Genomic DNA, 22,615 nt, shown 5'->3' with positions numbered 1-22,615 from the left:
CCATTTCGAGTTTGTTGGTATCAAGTTATTTAGGAATACAGGTCATAATTACCCGACACATATAGCGTTGAAGTACGAGTCAAAAATAGTTTTGCCATATTCCAACTTTAATCTGACCCATAAGCCATAGGTATATAGCCCAATCATATTCTACCCGCCCGTCAAGATCTGACCTCCCAGATCCATTTGACAGATATACGGCGTCTAACTACTGTAGATGTACAAGAATTATAAGGTCGTTGTATATCAATGACGTTTTTATTAGGCTTTGGTAATTTTGGAAATTCTGAAAGAACTTCCCAATTCGGATATATGAGGTAAGTTAATCAGAAAAATAAATCAACTCAAGTCGATTAAAATCTCCAATCACCAATAATCAATATAGGCGAGTACATAGATCAATAGCATACAGAAATGCATACAATATAATTCCATAGTCGGGTACAGACTACAATTAATACAGGATAACACGATGCCAGTTTTATACGGAATGCTTGGACAACGTCAGTCCAATCGCAAAACAAGCCAACCACTTACATCAAAAGGGAAACGGGCGATTTAGTTGGTTTTAATTATGGCATCATTGGATACATTTAGTTTCCTGGACAAACAAAATGGAGACATTGTAGTTGCAGAAACCATTTCAGATATGGAAAAACAAGGGTGTCCGCATCACCAAGGTCCCTACTATTCCAACATATAGTCTTCATTTTCCACTCGGTGGCGAGTTCACCACAGGAGCACGCATGAATCCAGGACTAGATACACGTATTTAAGACTTTCTTCTGTAAGCTAAACTTGGCACCAGGATAGTCTAAACCGGGTCTCAATTTTTGATGGTTCTGGGAGTAAGCTAGAGCAATCCGCACCTTCAACTTCGATGCTTGTCAGGGGATGCTTATAGCAATGCACTTTGCTCTTCAGGACATTCAAAATCAACTGTAAAAACAAAGTAGGGAAACATAAGAGGGTCTGAATGATACAATCCAGTCCAGAAAAAGATGCATTATATGGTGGAAAATGGAAATTATGTGTCAGGTACTTGAATTTGGCTAATACTTTCACGATTCAAGCTTGCTGAATAACCCAGAATATTATAAATGCACTAAGACGATCTCTTGGTATTTACTACTCGATAGATATGTAAAGCAAAAGGTACCTCAGAATCCGAATTCTGTAAACTTGTCGGTATTGACAGCACATCAGGGTGGCAACACCAAAACAATGCATCCAGAAACGCCGCAACTGAAAATCCTGTAAGATTCAAAGCACTTATCCCACACAGGCAATACAGCTTTAACTCACTGAGTTTGTATGGTAGGCCAGTACCAGTATTCCTCAGTACGTCCTCATCGACCAGAATCTGTATAGATGCCAACATAGTCGCCATTACTATCATCAGACAATTCAGTACACTAGGTAATAATGTATGATCCCGTGCTAAAAAAAAATACAGAATCGCGATACAACTGTACATGGTCATTAGTGGATAAGAAAATTACACCTAATAAAGAAATCATGAAATGTACTTTATATAAATTCATACCTTATGAGGGATAGGAACCTCAATAACTAGAGACTTGAAGAAGTTTGTCTCTACAAGAAACTTCTTCAGCTCAACAAGCCAAACAGTGGTGAGAGGATCAGGTTCCACTGGAAGGAATTGGGCATTACAATGATCTGGAACCCTAACTAACGACAGGGAGGTCTCTATTTCAGTGTTGTATGAAAACTCGAGCAATTTAGGGGCATCAATCGTTACCTCAATGAAATGTAATTCATTGGCAATTCGAAGTTGCTTAAGTGAATTGCTTGAGATCTTAATGCATTTCAGATTTAAGCACTGCAATAGTACTAAACTTTCTAAAGCTACAAGCCCACATGCCAGCTCAGAAACAATATCATCAGTAATAGAAGCAAAACCGAACTCCAATTTTCTTAAATTTTTCAATGCAACTATATTCATATTCCATGGCCACGGCATATAGGGACCAAGACCACTGTAAACAAACTTTTGAAGCGGAGATTCTTGAAGTTTGGATTGCATTTTTCCACTAGTAGTACATTTGTCTCCTCCATTACCTTTTTCCATCCAAGGCAGTGAAATATTTACAAGGGAGTAGCCACGTTTAATATCTAACTCAACCAAGGGGGAGGAAGAGATAATTCTTTGGAGCATATCCTCATCAACAGTGTCCAAGTAAATAGTTAAGTATTCGAGAGAGACGAGCTCCATAGTCTCATAATATGGCAATTTGACGCGCTCACATTTCAAAACTTTAAGCGATTTTGCACTAAATAGAATCTCGGGCAGCCTGTAGTTAAGAACCCTGATTTCGAAATTCTCGATTTGATTTTGCACAGCGATCAATATCCATTTGTCAATCAAAGACACTAGCTTTTCATCAATCTTAGGAAGCCTAAGGTGCATTTTTGTTATTCTATACTTCTGCATAGAGTATCTTTGCATCGTCTTATCTATGAATCCCACAAACCGTTCCAGTGTATTGACACTACAGTTATAGAGAGAATCCCCATATTTCTGGAAGTACCGAAGCTGAAATTCCAACACCGGAACAGAAGACCAAGCTCCATACCACCTCTTAGACAATACACTAGCGCGACACACCTCTTTAGTATCAAGCATTGAGAGAATAATATGCAGAATAAATTCCGGGAGCTCCGAAATCCTATCAGTTGTACTTGTACCCCTTTGCATCTTTGCTACATTTTCCCCAAACCCCATGATTTTCTCAGAGGAATTTCGTCGAACAGTTGGCATGCACTATCTAACAAATACCCAATTCAGAATTATTGCTCATATATACTACCACAAATTTAAAAAATACAGAAAACATACCTCAAATCACTTGTACAGGTAATGAGTATATGACAATAAACATTTGAGTCGGATCGGATGAAAACATAATTCAGAGAGGACGGAAGAAGTGAAGAAGAAAAAGGGTTTATAGTGGTTCCATTGTTTAGAAAAATAGTTACTATATGATTGTACGATTATCAATTGGCGCCAAATATGTTATTTATTGGCGCCAAATAAGCCCAAGACGCCCATAAAGACCAAACCTGTGTAATCGGGTCAATCGGGTCGAGTGTAACTTTGAATTGAGTCACTTTAAGGTCAAATGCATGTTATCAAGTTATTTACGGTATAAGTGTGTCACAATTCTCATTTGTGACGGACATATCCGTCGCAAATTTTTGACGGGCCAAGTACTACCCATGTGAGTAAATAAGACAAAAACAAAGTGTCAGGGAGTAGCAATGTGATTTGTCTTATCTAACCATATGGATAGTACCTGACCTGTTGTAAGCTTGTAACGGATGGTAGACTTTCTGCTTATAATCAGGGTACAATTGTGGGTACAAATCTATCTATCTATATCTATCTATATACGTTGTCAAGGCTTCATCATGATTAGTACTCCGTATTTAGATATATATTTAAAGTGAAAAAGTAACCATTTTTTAATCAATTATACTAGTACAATGTTATCAATGGATCTGCATCTATTGACTTTTATAGCCAAACTTCTTAATCTCTATCCATAATTACTCACCTTTACATCTTTCAGGAAGCATTTATCAAATTATTGTCTTTCTATATCTTTTTTTGCCCTTCTAATCAAATAATTTATGTTATGATTCAACCGATCAATTTGCAATTTACATAGGTAAGATATTTACTCAAAGGTAAATAAAGGATCGGGAGTGAAGGATTGGATTATCTATTTGCAATGCCGACCTCACACCTCAATTTCTCACTTAACCCTTTTATTTATTGTACTGGATTTTTAATTTTCACTTTCAACCTCTTATAAACATCAAATATAATAGTCGGAGTGAGATTGTCCTGCACCATGTACGATGAAAATACTTGGCAAAAACGGGTTAACAAAATCCCTCAAGATGCAGAATTTGAATATTTGTATGATATAATTTCGAAATTTTGGGGAAGTGTTAATTTTACTTTATTGTTTATGCATGTCTATTCATTGTGATCTTTTGAATAAAAGAATCATAGGATGTTTGATAAATCAATCAATAAATTTGATAAAGTTTTTGTGTAAATTTAATTGGTCGAAGTATCAAAGTTAAGGAATCAGAAGATCTCGATGGTTAAGCGAAGAACGACTTTGCGAATAAAAAAGTTTTCAATTTCTTTAACTTAACCATCGAAAGATCTTTTTATTTATCTTAATTTAAATTGAAATTTAAGAATTCAGCTCAATCATTAGTAAATTCAAATGGACCCACAAGAAAAAATCTACCAATTAAAATAACATTTAAATATTTTTATTTTTTATTTTTTAGGTAAAATAAGTAAATGTATTCATTAAAAGAGTGTTGTGGAAGGTAGTTGACATATGGTGCATTTAAGCCACAACACTAAGCTAGAAATTTTACCATCATTTGTAGTAGTTTGTAGGCTTAAAAATATTATAGCAGAAAATCTTATATGCGAAAAAAGTAAAGTAAGCAAGAAAGAACTATTTTACTTACCATTGTGGATGCTCTCATAGGTTGTCCCATGTTTTTTTGCAAATGATGTTTCAGAAGGTATCGCAATTTGCGGAAGCAAAGGATCTACATATGCCGGAATTTATGGAATTGAGACTTACGCTTATCGATGATATGGAAGAATTCAAGCGTAAACATTTGGCTTCGGATGAGCAAAAGTTGGAGGATAAATTGAAGATGAAAGACGCTGAACAACAGGAATCAAACATATAATTTTTATGATAGCTACCTTTAATTATGTTATGTAAATAATTTTTACAACAGGCGTGCATTAAGCAAAGTTAAGGTTTTACAAAAGAACGCAAATGATTGATACGTGTATTGGAAAATAATCACAAATTCTCATTTGTGATGGCGATATTCGTCACAAGTTTGTAACGGGTCAAATAAAACCCACATAAGAGGATAAAGACAAGTCATTTGTGATTTCCTATGCATTCTACTTTTTGTTTCATCTACCTATGTGAGTGATACTTGACCCGTCACAAGCTTGTGACAAATATATCCGTCACAAGTGAGACCTATTGGAAAATAATAGCAGGTCAACACATAGTCTAAGTGGGAAATAGGACATGAAAAGTGAGCCCTATTGGAAAATAATAGCAGGTCAATACATAGTCTAAGTGGGAAATAGGACATGAAAAATATGACTTAAGCAAAAAAAAACAAATTAGTAAATTAAGAAACCGCCATTCAACTATCAGTCTTAATTACAAGCTCTATTTTACCCAATTACTCAACTTATTTTATGTGATGTGACTTTTCAGAGTTTCGTAATATATTAACGCTTATTATTTCATATTTTCATTATTCATGTTTTTACATTTATTCCCTTTGTTTCAGCCAGTTGTTTATTTTTAGCAATTGTTGACTATGACTTCAATTTAAAAAATACAATGTTAACTTGATGAGGCATGTGGCATATAATAGAGGACAATGTAGAGCCGTCGAGAGATTGTAACCGGGATGATTATGAGTAAAATATATGGAGCTAAGATGATGAAATTTGGAATTTAGTCCAATTGTGAATAAAGAATGTACTAACTTGATACTTTTACTTATTGACAAGGCCATTATTCTGTTGTTTTGTAACTATAATTTTTTTTAAGCATATCTATACGTTTTTATATAAGCCCGTGCAATTTTGCACGGGTTCTAAACTAGTGTAAAATATGTCAATACACAGTGAAGAGAAGTGAAAGATAAAAAGAATTGGTAGAAAAAAAATGAAAGTAAATCAATGAGAATCCCCTATTATATATACTAAAAGATTAACAAAGTTAGAATTTTTCCGCCTAAATGATATACTACAATAAAATATTTTCTTCCTAATTATTTAATCATACTATCTATATTTACTACAATATTTGCATAGTAATTAATTCTATACCATAATATTTACGCTAAATATGGAGACAAAAATTTTCCATAAATTATTGTTCAGCCACATTTCACACTGGAGTTAAATACCATAAATTTGATAGACAAAGTCTCTATTACCTTTATCTAAAAAAGGGAATTGTAGAGGAATAAGATGGATTGAAAAATGATCACAATAAAATTCAAATTAATCCAATCATTACCTGGATTATCTAAGATCAGGATCAAATAGGCGACTATGTAGATCAAATAGCATGCATAAATACGGAGTAATTCCATAGTCAGGTAATACGATTCCAGTTTTACAGGGAATGCTTGGACATCGTCATTCCATCGCAAAAGAAGCCTACGACTTAGATCAATAGCATCAAAACCACAAAAAAAGGAAACAGGCGATTAAGTTAGCTTTAATTACGGCGTCATTAGACATACATTTTAGTTTCCTAGATAAACAAAATGGAGACATTGTAGTTGCGGACACCATTTCAGATATGGAAAACAAGGATGTTCGCATCACCAAGGTCCCTACTATTCCAACACATAGTCTTAATTTTCCAACCGGGGGCGAGTTCACCAAAGGAACACGCGTGAATCCCGTACTAGATACACATACTAAAGATTTTCTTCTATAAGCTAAACTTGGAACCAGGACAGTCTAAACCTGATCATAATTTTTGATGGTTTTGACTCTTCCGACAGTAAGCTTGAGCAATCGGCACCTTCAAGTTCGATGCTTCTCAGGGGATGCTTATAGCAATGCACTTTGCTCTTCAGGATATTCAAAATCCACTATAAAAACAAAGTATGGAAGCATAAGAGGGATTAGTCCTAAGGAGACGATCCAGCCCAGAAAAAGATGTATTATATGGTGGAAATTATGTGTCGGGTATAATGATTTGGCTAATACTTTCACGTTTGAAGCCCGGTGAATGACCCAGAAAATAAAAAATGCACCAAGGCCATCTCCTGTTTTTTACTACTCGATACATAGGTAAAGCAAGTGTACCTCAGAAGCCGAATTCTGTAAGCTTGTCGTTATTGAAAGCACATCAGGGTGGCAACACCAAAACAATGCATCCAGAAAGCCGGTGACCGAAAATTCGGCAAGATTCAAAGCACTTATTCCACACAGCTTTAACTCGCTGAGTTTGTACGGTAGGCCAGTACCAGCATTCCTCAGTTGGCCTTCATCGACCGCAATCTGCACAGATGCCAACATAGTCGCCATTACTATCATCGGACAAATTACAGAATTGCAATACAACTATTGGGTCATTAGTGAATAAGAAAACTACACATAACAAATTAATTATGAAATATATATAAATTCATACCTCTAGAGGATTAGACAACTCAATCACTAGAGATTTGAAGAAGTTTGTTTCTACAAGAAACTTCTTTAGCTTAACAAGTCGAACGGTGGTGAGAGGATCCAGTTCCAATGGAAGGAATTGAGCATTACAATGATCTGGAACCCTAACTAATGACAGAGAGGTCTCTATTTCAGTGTTGTATGAAAACTCGAGCAATTTAGGAGCATCAATCGTAACCTTAATGAAGTGTATTGCATTGCCAATTCGAAATTGCTTGAGTGAATTGCTTGAGATCTGAATGCATTTCAGATTTAAGCATTCAGAAAGTACTAAACTTTCTAAAGCTACAAGCCCACATGCCAGCTCAGAAACGATATCATCTGTAATAGAAGCATACTCAAACTCCAGTTTTCTCAGATTTTTCAATGCAACTACATTCATATTCCATGACCACAACATATCGACACCAAGACCACTGTAAACAAACTTTTTAAGCGGGGATTCTTGGAGGTAGGATTGCATTGATCCACTACTACGACATTTGCCTCCTCCATTACCTTTTTTCATCCAAGGGAGTGATATATTTACAAGGCAGTTGTCATATGTAATATCTAATTCAACCAAAGGGGAGGAAGAGATAATTCTTTGAAGCATATCCTCATCTACAATGTCCAAGTAAAGAGTTAGATATTCGAGAGCGAGCTCCATAGTCTCGTAATATGGCAATTTGACACACTCACATTTCAAAACTTTAAGCGATTTTGCACAAAATAGAATCTCAGGCAGCCTGTAGTTACCTCTACAAACAATTTCAAAATTTTGGATTTGGTTTTGCACCGCGATCATTATCCATTTGTCGATCAAAGACTCTAGCTTTTCATCAATCTTAGGAAGCATAAGGTGCATTTTGGTTATTCTATACTTCTGCATAGAGTATCTTTGCATCGTCTTATCTATGAATCCCAAATACCGTTCCAGTGTATTGTCACCACAGTTACAGAGAGAATCCCCATATTTCTGAAAGTACCGAAGCTGAAAGTCCAAAACCGGAACAGAAGACCAAGCTCCATACCATTTCTTAGACAATACACTAGCGCGACACACCTCTTTAGTATCGAGCATTGAGAGAATACTATGCAGGATGAAATCCGGAAGCTCCGAAATTCTATCAACTGTACCCCTTTCCATCTTTGCTACATTTTCCTCAAACCCCATGATTTTTTCACAGGAATTTCGTCGAACAGTTGGCATGCACTATCTTACAAATACCCAATTCAGAATTCTTGCTCATATATACTACCACAATCTCGCAGGAATTTCGTCGAACAGTTGGCATGCACTATCTAAATTCCTAATCTTTAGCTAATCTAACAAATACTCAATTCAGAATTCTTGCTCATATATTAAAATTCAGAAACATACCTCAAATCACTTGTACAAGTAATGAGTATACGACAATAAACATCTGGGTCGGGTCGGATCGGATGAAAACATAACTCAGAGAGCACGGAAGAATGTGAAGATGAAAAAGGGTTTGGAGTGGTGTTTAGAAAATATAATTGTAGGAATTATATGTTGGCGCCAAATATGTCCAAGACACCCACAAAAGACAAAACCATGCAATTGGGTCAATCGGGTCAAGACTCAAGTGTAATTATGTAGGTTAGGTTAGTTTTGGGCTGAATCAAGTTATTTACGGATAATTGTGACTTTATTTTTTTTTTTGGTACATAAAAGGGCTAAGCCCGACAACTAAGGAATAAAACGGGGTGCAGTAACACCCAAAAGATCTTCACGAAGGATCGTCCGAAGAGCTTCTGGAGGGGCTTCGAGGTGATTGATAGTAGTAGATGAATGTACCCCTTTATTAGCTAACCAATCGCTACCCTTGTTTGCTTCTCGAAATACGTGACGAATGTGGACAGTCCAACCGGGCTCTCGAATTAGCTCTTTGCACCGAATGACGAGATGCCGAAGACTATTACTAGCCAATTGATCTTCCAAAACCAAGCTAATGCACGACTCATTATCCATATGGACAAGGAGTTTCTTAATTTGAAGGACCCTTGCTCTTTCAAGACCAGCAACAAAGGCGAGCATCTCCACCCTCATAGATGTACATATACCACCTGAAAACAAGTAAGCTGAAATAAAATTGCCGGTATCATCCCGAAAAATACCTCCAAACCCCGCATGGCCCGGATTTCCCTTTGACGCACCGTCGGTATTAAGAAGACACCATCCATAAGGGGGAGGATACCAACGAATAAACACCTCTTTACGAATGGAACTGGGAGAAGGGATGAATAACGAGAATTTATCGAACACTGACTTTGAAGTAGTAAACTGTTGATGAAGAAACTCGATAGGATACGTGGGGTTTTCATGAGCTCTATCAAACGCGACATTGTTTCTCCACCGCCATATCCACCAGCATGTTATCGCAAACTTCATAGACCAATCGTTCAATTCCTCGGCCACACTATTGCTAGCATTGAGAGAAATCCAAATCGGAAAAGGCGAGTTAAAAAAGGAAGTGTGAGTATTAGAAATACCGAGATAGTGCCAAATACTGTGGGAGACAGGACAATGTCGAAGAACGTGATCCATGGTTTCCTCCTCTGCTTGGCAGCGGGGACAACTAGGGTCATCCGACAAGTTGCGCCTGACTCTATTCAAATTACACATGACCCGACCATGGGCAGCCAACCAAATAAAGAATTTAATTCGATGCTGGACGAGAAGTTTCCATATATGAAATGAAGTTTGAGAAAATGGGTGGTGTTGGGTTGAAATGTATGGTGTTGTGTGTGTTGAAATTTGGGATGTATGGTGTTGTAGAACGTCGGTTTGTATGCAGGTTGTAAATATTTGGCTAGCAATGAAAACGAAAAAAACCAAGAACGGTGGCTTTGGCGACTGAAAAAGGGATTTGGCGACTGAAATTCAGTCGCCAAATTGGCGACTGATTTAGGGTAGTCGCCAAAATGGCGACTGAATTTCAGTCGCCAAATCCCTTATTCAGTCGCCAAATTTGCTCAATGATATTGGCTACGTCACCCAAATTTGGCGACTAAAACCAAATTTAGCGACTGAAATTTAGTCGCCAAATTGGCGACTAACTCAAATCAGTCGCCAATTTGGCGACTACCAATTCAGTCGCTATTTTTGTCATTTGGCGACCGACATCAGTCGCCAAAATTAGAAAAGGCGACTAAAGTCTGCGACTGACGTTTGGCGACTGAAATCAGTCGCCAAATTGATTTTAGCAACTGATTTCAGTCGCCAAAATCGGTCGCCTGTTTTAATTCTTTTTGTAGTGTGATAATGTTAAGAGCTGATTTTATGGTGAATTTTCCATGAGATGTTCCATTCCAATAAAGCGAATCGACAAGATTAGGATCCGTGGATAGCGAAAATGAGGCGATTTTTAAGAGGCATTCTTGTGGCAAAAAATTGGCGAAGATATCCCACTTCCACCCCGAAGTGTCATCCCACATATCACTGACCGACGCGCCAAGCATATGGATAATTGTGACTTTATGATAATAAACATTTAGGACTTGTTTGGATTGAGGATAAAGGGGGGCAATAAATAGGGGGAGTGATTTGTAAGATGCATTTTTTATGTTTGGTATAAGGTGTCGTTTGGTTGTCATGGCGGAATTAATCTCCCGTTAATTTCAAAAACACGTGAATTAAGTAATTCATGTGAATTATTAAAAAAACGTTTGGTTGACATGTAGGAATTGAATATACACAGGAATTTCAAACTACCTAGGGGGACCTAGGTAATCAAACTCCTCCATTATGGAGGAGTTTGCAATTCCTAGGAAAAAGAAAATCATGGGATTTTGGGTAACCAAACATCTTCATTTTTTTCAATTCATGGGATTTTCGAAATCCCCCACATTTCTAGTGGCAACCAAACGATGCCTAAGAGTAATTATTCACCTCCTGATTAATTATCTACTAATTCTTTTTATCTTTAGTCATTACCCATGGGGGAGGATTGAGGATAAAATTCCAACTTTGTTTGGATTGAGGATACAATTCTAACTTTGTTAAAAGATTAACAAAGTTAGAATTTTCCCGCCTGTGTTTTTCCGCCTAAGTGATATACTACAATAAAATATTTTTTTCCTAATTATTTGATAAATTACTAGTATAGAGCCCGTGCGAATGCACGGTATTTTAGAATGTCATGTGGAAAGAACTTAACAATTAGAGCTAATAATAATAATAATATATAAATGAACTTTGAATTTTATTTGTAATTATCTACAATTGTTAATGTGTAAAAATATTAAGAATTAAAATAGAACGAATTTTACATTTTTACTCGGAATACGTTTATGATTAAAAAAAGAAGATTGTTAGTTTAATTACAAAAACTTATGCTTATTTTTACGCATTTGAAGCATTTAACTAATTTTGTAATTTTTGTTACAATATACGGAGTAACAATTTAAACGGAGTAAAAAATTTAAAGAATAAAAAAGTGAAAAGCACACACTGATTTTAATAATATGAGTAAAATCTTCATATGTTTTAAATAGAAAATTTACGACATTTAAAATACATATATTTGACTAATGAGATAATAATGAATAAAAAAATAAATTTGGCCCAACTATAAAAGTTGCGGTGTTTGATAAGATACTTTGACACATAAAGACCACATATTAGGTCCAATACATATCTAGATAATGTTAGGCCCAATTTCTAGATAAAAGCATTTAGGCGGGAAAATTTTCAGTTTTCTTATTCTTTTAGTTTAAGGGGATTGTTTAGCCACGTTTCACACTGGAGTTAAATACCATAAATTTGATAGACAGTCTCACCTTTATCTAAAAAAAACCGCACTTTTGCGCGAGATTTACCCTAGTGAAGAATTAAATGATTGGTTTTAGTATTACCCGAGTAAAATTTGAAACACAAAAACTACAGAGAGACGATCTTTTAATAGCGTTATTAAGATACCTCTCACATGATGGGATGGGGACCCATTAAATTTCTTTTTTTTTTCTATTATATCTCCCACTAAATTAGTTTCTCATAAAACCTACTGGATTTGAAAAATTTACCATTATAAAAGCGCAAGTAATAAACCCGTTTTCATTTTGTAGCCAAAATTGTGTAACCATTCTAGTATTTACATTTGGAATACTTTTCAAACTTACCCAAATTTACAATTTATTTTACACTTCCAACATTATATTTGGGCTGAAACAATAAAACAGGATTGTGTAACCATTTTATTTCAATTGTGATAACTATTGAAAAACAAGTTAGGGGTTGTTTGGTGCCATAAAGGAAGATAATTCACATGAACTTTAATTTCACATGAAATGAAAATTCATGTGAATTGGGCAAAAAGTGCTTGGTTGGCATATGGGCATTAAATTCACGTGGGAAGTTATGTGGAAATTGACACTCACGGACTAGGTAGGTGACTTCCTCCATAATGAAGGGACTTAAATTCCATAGGAAGTCTCACTTTCCATGATTTTGGCAACCAAACAAGTGTTAATATTGCAATTCATGGGATTTTCAAAATCCCATGATTTTAAAGGGGTAACCAAACAACCCCTTATTATAAGCTATAACATTGACCGTATACATTTAACCACAAAATGATCACACATGCTCGTCTGAAGTTTCAGACGAAAAGTGACCGTCTGAAACAAAAATTTGCATTGTAAAACTCATTGTCACAGTAGATGTTTTCATGGGTTTTAATAGTGATTAACTAGATCATTTATTTGCAATTCAAAATAAACGATCCTATTTAACAACATTATCTCATAGCCTCAATATCTCCAGCGATCAGTGGGGTAAGGCCGTAAGGGTCAAGGACAATTAGACGTACGCAGCCTAACCCTTGTTTTAGGGGCACAATGAAGCACAAAAGTTCAAACTAGAACATTGAATATATAACACGTACAATAGACTAACCGCGATACAACTATGTTTAGTTATATTATCAACCATTATACAACCAACTACCCCTGAAATTCTTAGATATCATGGGTCACAGCCTCACAGGCATTGAAACAAAAGGTTAACCATGAATTTTTTTATGCTCCACAAAAACTTGCTTAAAAGAAGCCTCGGAACGAACATGTGATGAAGATAAACGAGTCCTCTTCAAAACGCATCTCGCTGTTGTTATCACTGGATTCCTAAAAAAACATCATTGTTGGACTTTTACTAGTTAGTCACTGCCAAGACAACCTGAGCTTGATCTCAAGCTCGTGTGGATATGAAAGTAATTGAGAGGGTTCCAAGCCTTCAAATTCAATGCTTTTCAAGGGATCCTTCCAGCAATTCACTTTTTCCCTGAGGATTCTGAAGATTAACTGCCAAAATAAAAAGATTGTGAAATTAAAATGTTAGGGGACTTCAGGTTTCATACTAGAGAAGAAACCGTCAAGTCGTCAACCCTGCCTGTAATGACCACTAATGAGTATAGAACCCCATATGGGAAGTCACTAGTCCCGTCCCTCAACTGCTCATGAGTCACGACGATAGCAAGGCCTACATAACATAACCGGCTTCAAGATCATCGGCAGGGAAGTGTGATCACATGAATTATATTACCCAAGCCAGAAAAACAAGAAGACCAAGATAGAATTCGACAAGTGATGAGATATTGTACGTGTTTTTAATAAAAGAGGATTCATAACACACTAACACACCCATCTTCTCACCCCGAGTAACTGACCATATAAGGGTACTTAAATTCAAAATAGAGGGATTGTGGAGATAACGGTCGTAGAGGAGGACTTAGGGGAGTCGACCTAGAAAATGGGTCGGTATGAGTTTGTTGTAACAGAAGCAAGAAAGTTAAATGAATAATGCAAAGAAAGCTATGGCCTGCTCCACCAACTATACCAATAGGCCGCATTAAAAGCAATGAAGCATATCCTTCTAATTTTTGTGATGAGCTTCGATCATTAGTTTCTCGGTTCTGGTGGGGCTCGGAAAATGGTAGGAGAAAGATACCATGGGTTGCGTGGACAAAGTTATGTCAGCCGAAGTGTCTAGGTGGGTTGGGTTTTCGAAGCTTTGCTGAATTTAATTTGGCTCTGTTGGGAAAGCAGGCCTGGAGAATGATTACTGACCGTGAATGCTTAATGGTTCGCGTTTTGGGGGGTAAATATTTCCCTAATAAATCGTTTATGAAGGCCGAGCTTGGTACAAATCCGAGTTACACTTGGAGGGGTATTTATGAGGCAAAGGAGGCCCTTATGGTTGGATTACGACGGCGCATTGGTAATGGTTTGAGCACTCGGGTTTGGTATGACCCATGGATTGCTAGGACGGAGACGCGGATGGTTCTTTCAACGCTGGATGGGGCTGATGACGGGCTTTTGGTTGCGGAGCTGCTGAATGTGGATGGTAGTGCATGGGATATGTCTAAAATACGTAAATTCTTTCACCCGTTTGAGCATCAACGGGTTCTGAATACTCGAATTGGTGGGAGTGGGGAGGAGGACGAGTGGATGTGGGATTTGGAGAAGGATGGGGTGTATACAGTAAAGTCTGCTTATAAGGCGTTGATGGGTGATTATGGTATTGATGAGGGACAGTCGGATGAAGCTCAGAGTGGATGGTTATGGAAGAAAATTTGGCGGTCTCGAACGTTGCCGCGGGTTAAAATGTTCTTCTGGCAGTTTTGTAGGGAGGCGATTGCTACGAAATGGAATTTAGCTACACGAATGTCGCAGGTTGATGTTACTTGCCCGGTTTGCTTGAATGATGTCGAGAGCTGCCTCCATGTTGCGGGAGGATGTGGATATACGGCCGGGGTGTGGGAAGGGTTAGGAGTGGAGTTGAAACCGGTTTGGGGCTATGAGAACGTGAAGGAATGGGTGGGAGATGTTTTGGAGGAGCTCGATGGGGAGGATGTTGAGGTGTTCATTACGGGTGTGTGGGCGATTTGGGAGATGCGTAATAAAGTAGTTTTTGAGAATAGGGGGGCACGGGTGGAAGACGTGGTGATGCGTGTGAGGGGCATTATGGGTGAGCTGGAGAGTGTGACGAATGGAGTAGAGAAGCGGGATGTGGTGGAGCCAGGAAGTTTCAGGGGAAGGGAGCGTGGTGTGCGGGATAGGAGGGTGGTGCCGGGGGAGGTCTATATCAGTGTCGATGCGGGTGTCAAGGAGGGTGAAGGAATGGGTTTGGGTGCGATTTGTAGGGATGAGAAGGGGAGTTTGTTATGGGCATGGGAGGGGCGTCGTAGGGAGGAGTTTGAGGCAAGAGTGGCGGAGGCTGAGGCGGTTCTTATTGCGCTTCGACAAGCTCAGAGATTGAAGCATTCTAGCGTTCGTGTGGAGAGTGATTGCAAGACGGTTATTGAAGCCCTTCAGTGTCGTCAGTCTGGGCGAAGTGATTTTCATATGGTTATTAGTAGTATCTTAAATTTGTGTAGGGATTTTACCTACGTAGCATGGTCTTATATTCGTAGAAATTATAACCGAGCAGCCCATATGCTTGCTCATTCTTGTATTGTGGGTGATAGTAGGTTCATCGATGGTGGGTCGATTCCTCGTCACATCGTTGAAGTTGCTAAGACCGATTTATCTATGAGAACATAATCCTACTTTAGGATTTTTCAAAAAAAAAAAAAAAAAAAAAAAAAAAAAGCAATGAAGCATATAACAGAACATACTTGTTATTGAAAGCACATGCAACATAGCATACCTTGACCCAGACTGCATTCTTTAAAACTGTTGTTATTGACAGCACATCAGGACGGCAAAACCAAAACAGTCCATCCAGAAACGCCTTAAGTGAAGATTCTGTAGAATTCCATGCACGTGTTTCACGCAGCTTTAACTCTCTGAGTTTGTACGGTGGGTCAGTAACAACATTGTTTAGTTGGTCCTCTTCTACCACAATCTATAAAGATGGAAACATAATTTTCATCATTTTCATCCATAGTTACACTACTAGGTAAGAGTGTGTGACCTCCACTAGAAAATACACAACAGCGATACATCTATGGTTAGTCATTTGGACATAAGACAATTAAACAACAACAACAACATTACCCCAGTGCCTCAATGGCTCCCGCAAATTGCGGGAGGGGAAGGGGGGGTCGGATGTACGCAGCCTTACCCTTATGTTAGAAACACAAAAAGGCTGTTTCCGAATGACCCAAGATGAAAATTGCGTCGAGAACTGCATCGAAGGACTGCTACTTCACAAGAGAAAGAAGAGCAGCCACTTTAGTAAGCCATTTTGCTTTACTCCATCATAATCCAGAACCAAAGAGTAATGAGTCTTTGGCTCCATTGGAAATATGGAGAAACATAAGACAATTAAACATAATAAATAAATCATGAAGCGGGCATAAATTCGTACCTGATAAGAGTGACGCATGTCCATCACTAGAGATTTGAAGAAGTTCGTTTCAGTGAGAAACTTCTTTAGCTTAACAAACCAAACAGTGGTTATGGCATCGACCACCAATGGAAAGAAATGAGCAGTACAATGATCTGGCACTCGGATTAGCGAGAGAGAAGTCTCCACTTTCCAGTTGTACGAAAAGTTGAGTAAGTTAGGGGCGTCAATTGTAACCTTCATCAAGTCTAGGCCGTGTTCATTTGGAAATTGATGATTCATCACCTCTTTGACATCTCCAATTCGAAATTCCTTCAACGAAATGCTTGAGATCTTAATGCATTTCAGCATTAAACACGACTCCAATACTAAACTTTCTAAAGCTACAAGCCCACATGCCAACTCATAAACAATATCATCTGTTATAGGAACACAACTAAACTCCAGTTTTCTCAAATTTTTCAATGCAACCACATTTATATTCCATGGCCACAACATATCGTCAAAACTACCATAAACAAACTTTTGAAGCGGGGATTCTTGGAGGTTGGATTGCATTGTTCCATTACCCTTTTTCATCCAAGGGAGTGAAATATTTACAAGGCACTTTTGAGCTGTAACATCTAATTCAACCAAGGGGGAGGAAGAGATAATTCTTTGGAGCATATCCCCATCCACAGTGACCAAGTAAATAGTTAAGTATTCGAGAGAGACGAGTTCCATAGTCGCATAATATGGCAGCTTGGTGCACTGACATATCAAAACTTTAAGCGATTTTGCACTAAATAGAATCTCGGGCAGCCTGTAGTTAAGAACCCTGATTTCGAAATTCTCGATTTGATTTTGCACAGCGATCAATATCCATTTGTCAATCAAAGACTCTAGCTTTTCATCAATCTTAGGAAGCTCAAGGTACATTTTTGTTATTCTATACTTCTGCATAGAGTATCTCTGCATGGTCTTATCAATGAACTCCACAAAACGTTGAAGGTTATCATCCTCAGTCTTACTAAACACATCTACGTTAAAGTATCGAGGCTGAAAATCCAAAACCGGAATGGACGACCACGCAATATACCACCTCTTAGACAATACACTAGCGCGACACACCTCTTTAGTATCAAGCATTGAGAGAATAATATGCAGGATAAATTCCGGAAGCTCCGAAATTCTATCAATAGTACCCCTTTGCATCTTTGCAACATTTTCCCCAAACCCCATGATTTTCTCACAGGAATTTCGTCGAACAGTTGGCATGCACTATCTAAATTCCTAATCTAACAAATACCCACTACACAATTCATGCTGATAAATACTACCACAAATTAAAATACAGAAACATACCTCAAATCACTTGTACAGGTAATGTGTATACAACAATAAACATTTGGGTCGGATCGGATGAGAACATAATTCAGAGAGCACGAAAGAATGTGAAGAAGAAAAAGGGTTTATAGTGGGGCTTCTGTTGTTGAGAGAATAATTATCAATTGGCGCCAAATATGTTTATCTATTGGCGCCAAATAAGCCCTAAGACACCCATAAAAGACAAAACTGTGCAATTGGGTCAATCGGTTGAGTGTAACTTTGTAGATTAGGTTAGTTTTCGGTTGAATTGAGTCGGTTTGGGTTGAGTGCATGACATCAAGTTATTTAGAAATAACCGTGGCTTTGTGATAACAAACATTTATGAGAAAAGATAGGTGAATATTGAATGAATTAATATTTTACTGATAAAAGAATTACACATATATATAGGATTTATAATGCTAAGGACAGCAAGAATAATGATCACTATAATTAAAAAGATACAATAATATAAACTTCCTATATGTGCAATATGAACATGACTAAGTTCCCTTGATTGTAGGAGGTGATTGAGAGGATGATTGTTGATTCGATATGCTGACAATATTGGTGGAAATATTCTGATTTGCAATATGGTTAATAACATTTTGCTAGATCGAAGAGGGGTTATTTCAATTAGGGTTTACAAGTTAATACATTTCAGATCATTTCATTCGGGTTTGGGTTAGTTTGGTAGGTCTAAAGTCTAAACTCAATCCATTCATTTGTCAAAGGGGGTATAAAACTATAATGTGCTACCGAGCCTTTATTTTTTTCATCAGATATTCGAAATAGGACGGTGTCTCATGTCAGACAAAGCGCCCTCACATTTTGAAGAGAAATGGATGACATTGGAGGCTGTTGGTGTGCGATAAATCAGTCTCGCGGGAAAATCGGGTACTCGTTGAAGTTGGTTTAATACTTATTATTTGGGGCTGAAATCAAATAGGGTAACTCCAGAAGCGAACCTGAACAAATGGTAGAAAAGCCGGGAGAAAAATAAATACAAGCCGATACGGCTTCCCGAACGGCTCAAAATGGAGTATAAATACACCGTTTTCGGGATTAGAGAATCTCGGAAAAAAATATCTGTAAATTACACAGACGGTTTATCGGGTCGGACAGAAATGCTCAGAATGTTTAAGAAGCAACAGAGAACATTTGAGGCCGGTAGTGTGCGATAAACCAGTTTAAGACAAAAATCGGATCCTCGTTAAAAAATGGTTTAGTACTTGTTATTTGGGGCAGGATTTGAATAGGTTAACTTCTGAAGCGACCTTGGACACATGGTTGAAAAACCGGGAGAAAATGAAACACGACTCGATACGGCCTCCCGAACAGCTATAAATGTAGTGAATAATACACGATTTTCGTGATTTCAGAGTTCCGGAACAAAAATGTTCGTAAATTACAAGGACGGTTTCTCATGTCAGACAAAGCGTCGTCACAAATTTTTAGGAGCAACATATGACATTTGGGGTTGTCGGTGTGCGATAAACCAGTCTCAGAGGAAGAATCGGATACTCGTTGAAATTGGTTTAATACTTATTATTTGGGTTAAACCGTTAAAATCGAATAACGTAACTCCTGAAGCGAACCTGGATAACTGGTAGAAAAACTGGGAGCAAAAGAAACATGACGCGATACAGCCTCCCGAACGACTCAAAATGGAGTGTATAAATATGTCGTTTTCGGGATTTCAGGGTCTCGGAAAAAAGTATCCGTAAATTACACGAACGGTTTATCGGGTCGGACAAAAAGGCTCAGAATCTTTAAGAAACAACAGAGAACATTTGAGTATGTCGGTGTGCGATAAACCAGTTTAAGACAAATATCAGATACTCGTTAAAAAATAATTTAATACTTATTATTTGGGGCACGATTAGAATAGGTTAACTTCTGAAGCGACCTCAAACACGTGGTTGAAAAACCGGGAGAAAAGTAAACACGACCGGATACGGCCTCCCGAACGGCTGAAAATGCAGTGTATAATACACTGTTTTCGTGATTTAAGGGTTCCGGAACAAAAATGTCCGTAAATTACAAGGACAGTTTCTCATGTCAGACAAAGCGCCGTCACAAATTTTTAGGGGCAACAGATGATATTTGAGGCTGTCGGTGTGCGATAAACCAGTCTCGGGGGAATAATCGAATACTCGTTGAAATTGGTTTGATACTTATTATTTGGGACTGAAATCGAATAATGTAACTCCTGAAGAGAACATGGACATGAAATGATAGGAAAACCGGGAGAAAAAGAAACATGACCCGATACGGCCTCCCGAACGGCTCAAAATGGACTGTATAAATATACCGTTTTCGGGATTTCTGGGTCTCGGAAAAAAATATCCGTAAATTACATGACTGTTTATTGGGTCGGACAAAAAGGCTCAGAATCTTTAAGAAACAACAGAGAACATTTGAGTATGTCGGTGTGCGATAAACGAGTTTAAGACAGAAATATGATACTCGTTAAAAATGGTTTAAGACCTGTCATTTGGGTAAATTAGGTCAGGTGAATAGGGTTAACTTCAAAAGCGACCATGGACACATGGTTGAAAACTCGAGAAAAAAAGAAACAAGACTCGATATGGCTTCCGGAACGGCTGAAAATGTAGTATATAATACAAGGTTTTCTTGATTTCAGGGTTCCGGAACAAAAATGTCCGTAAATTAAAAGGACGGTTTCTTATGTGAGACAAAGCGCCGTCATAAATTTTTAGGAGCAACGAATGACATTTGAGGTTGTCGGTATGCAATAAACCAGTCTAGGGGGAATAATTGGATACTCGTTGAAATTGGTTTAATATTTATTATTTGGAGCTGAAATCGAATAACGTAACTCTTGAAGCAAACCTGGACAAATGGTAGAAAAACCGGGAGAAAAAGAAACATGACTGGTACGGCCTCCCGAACTGATCAAAATGGAGTGTATAAATACACCGTTTTCGGGATTAGAGGGTCTCGAAAAAAGTATCCGTAAATTACACATTCAGTTTATCGGGTCGGACAAAAAGGCTTAGAAATTTTAAAAAGAAACAGAGAACATTTGAGCCTGCCGGTGTGACATAAATCGTTTTAAGACAAAAATCGGATGCTCGTTAAAAAATGATTTAATACTTGTTACTTAGGGGAGGATTTGAATAGGTTAACCTCTGAAACGACCCAGACACGTGGTTGAAAAACCGGGATAAAAATAAACACGACCGGTCACGGCCTCCCGAATGGCAAAAATGTAGTGTATAATAACACACGGTTTTCGGGATTGCAGGCTTTCGGGAACAAAAACGTTCGTAAATTACAAGGACGGTTTCTCATGTCAGACAAAGCACCGTTACAAATTTTTAGGAGCAACGGATGACATTTGAAGTTGTCGGTGTGCGATAAATCAGTCTCGGGGAAAAATCGGACATTCGTTGAAATTGGTTTAATACTTATTATTTGGGGCTGAAATCGAATAGGGTAACTCCTAAAGCGAACCTGAACAAATGGTAAAAAACCGGGAGAAAAAGAAACACGACCTGATACGGCCTCCCGAACGGCTCAAAATGGAGTGTATACTACTATACTTACACCGTTTTCGGGATTAGAGGGTCGGAAAAAAATCCGTAAATTACACGAACAATTTATCAGGTCGGACAAAAAGGCTTATAAATTTTCGGGGAGGAAAAAGAACATTTGTCACTGACGGTGTGCGATAAGCCAGTTTATGACATAAATCGGATTGTCGTTAAAATGGTTTAATACTTGTTATATGGGGCAGGATTTGATAAGGTGAACTTTTGAAGTGACCCCAGATACGTGTTAGAAAACCGGGATAAAAAGAAACACGATCCGATACGGCTTCCCGAACGGCTCAAAATGTTGTGTATTATACACTTCAATTTGAGCCGTTCGGAAAGTCGTACCGGACCCAGTTTCTTTTTCTCCCGGTTTTTCGATCACGCGTCCGAGGTCATTTCAAGAGTTCAGCTATTCGATTCAGCTTCTAATAACGAGCATTAAACGAGTATTAATCCATTTTTCACGATAATCCGAGGTTCGACGAATGCTGGTTTATGGCATACCTGCACCCCCAAATGTCTTCCGTTGCTACTCAAATTTTACGTGGCCGCTTTATCTAACCCGAGGAACATTCTATGAGATTTCCAGAGAATTTTATATCGTATCAACTCCATTATATCTCTCTCGACATTAACTCCATACACTACCAACTACCGTCGACAAACGCTGCTAGCTCCGTAATATATCATTCACTAGCAAATCCAATATCAAGACACTCATAGACATCAAACGGAATGTTACATTCTACCACCCTTAAAAGGAACTTCGTCCACGAAGTTTACTCACACTCATAACATCATCATCCAACCGTCGACACTATTGAAATATTCTCCCATTCCTAAACATCGAACTACTACAAGCACAGTCATGACCTTTAACAAAATCAACCACAACACAAATCAATCTTTTATTCTACATCAAGACTCATACTTCCAAATCTACTACAGCATGTACAACCATTAAACTCTCTTTGCCGCATCTTGCTGCTCTTAAGTTAAATGTTACGTCCTCGTAACTTACTAATACTAAATCCTTAGCTATATCTTCTCATTATCCTCATCACCACCACATGTCAAAGACAACCACCTATAATCTAAACACTCGCCATGCGTATATCTAAG

At 37.9% G+C, this 22,615-nt stretch overlaps 3 protein-coding genes across 6 annotated transcripts; all 3 read right to left on the bottom strand.

The window, feature by feature from the left end:
• Positions 1-376: 376 nt before the first annotated feature.
• LOC141606683 (uncharacterized) lies at positions 377-3,119 on the bottom strand. Of its 2 annotated transcripts, none has more exons than XM_074425919.1 (4): positions 2,861-3,119; positions 1,547-2,789; positions 1,160-1,363; positions 377-939 (listed from the first exon to the last, which is right to left on the bottom strand). In XM_074425919.1, exons 2-4 carry the CDS (start codon positions 2,780-2,782, stop codon positions 793-795), a joined length of 1,587 nt encoding a protein of 528 aa, XP_074282020.1. In that variant the 5' UTR covers positions 2,783-2,789; positions 2,861-3,119; the 3' UTR covers positions 377-792. The 2 variants fall into 2 exon arrangements, with proteins under 2 accessions (XP_074282020.1, XP_074282021.1); XM_074425920.1 differs by having other exon boundaries at positions 1,547-2,785.
• Positions 3,120-6,358: 3,239 nt separating this feature from the next.
• LOC141606682 (F-box/FBD/LRR-repeat protein At2g26030-like) lies at positions 6,359-8,935 on the bottom strand. Of its 2 annotated transcripts, XM_074425917.1 has the most exons (4): positions 8,030-8,935; positions 7,254-7,894; positions 6,926-7,120; positions 6,359-6,708 (listed from the first exon to the last, which is right to left on the bottom strand). In XM_074425917.1, the coding sequence occupies exons 1-4, from the start codon at positions 8,481-8,483 to the stop codon at positions 6,553-6,555; spliced, it is 1,446 nt and encodes a 481-aa protein (XP_074282018.1). In that variant the 5' UTR covers positions 8,484-8,935; the 3' UTR covers positions 6,359-6,552. The 2 variants fall into 2 exon arrangements, with proteins under 2 accessions (XP_074282018.1, XP_074282017.1); XM_074425916.1 differs by having other exon boundaries at positions 7,254-8,934.
• A 4,211-nt stretch (positions 8,936-13,146) lies between these two features.
• Positions 13,147-18,309, bottom strand: LOC141606681 (putative F-box/LRR-repeat protein At4g15060). 2 transcript variants are annotated; one of them, XM_074425914.1, is made up of 4 exons: positions 16,605-18,309; positions 15,942-16,139; positions 13,470-13,594; positions 13,147-13,417 (listed from the first exon to the last, which is right to left on the bottom strand). In XM_074425914.1, the coding sequence occupies exons 1-4, from the start codon at positions 17,838-17,840 to the stop codon at positions 13,297-13,299; spliced, it is 1,680 nt and encodes a 559-aa protein (XP_074282015.1). In that variant the 5' UTR covers positions 17,841-18,309; the 3' UTR covers positions 13,147-13,296. The 2 variants fall into 2 exon arrangements, with proteins under 2 accessions (XP_074282015.1, XP_074282016.1); XM_074425915.1 differs by lacking the exon at positions 13,470-13,594.
• Between the last annotated feature and the right edge of the window lie 4,306 nt (positions 18,310-22,615).

The sequence above is a fragment of the Silene latifolia genome, chromosome 10, assembly GCF_048544455.1.
Source record: "Silene latifolia isolate original U9 population chromosome 10, ASM4854445v1, whole genome shotgun sequence".
NCBI lineage: Eukaryota > Viridiplantae > Streptophyta > Magnoliopsida > Caryophyllales > Caryophyllaceae > Silene > Silene latifolia.
The sequence above is the reverse complement of the archived record's forward strand: the minus strand, read 5'-3'. Positions and strand labels throughout refer to the sequence as shown.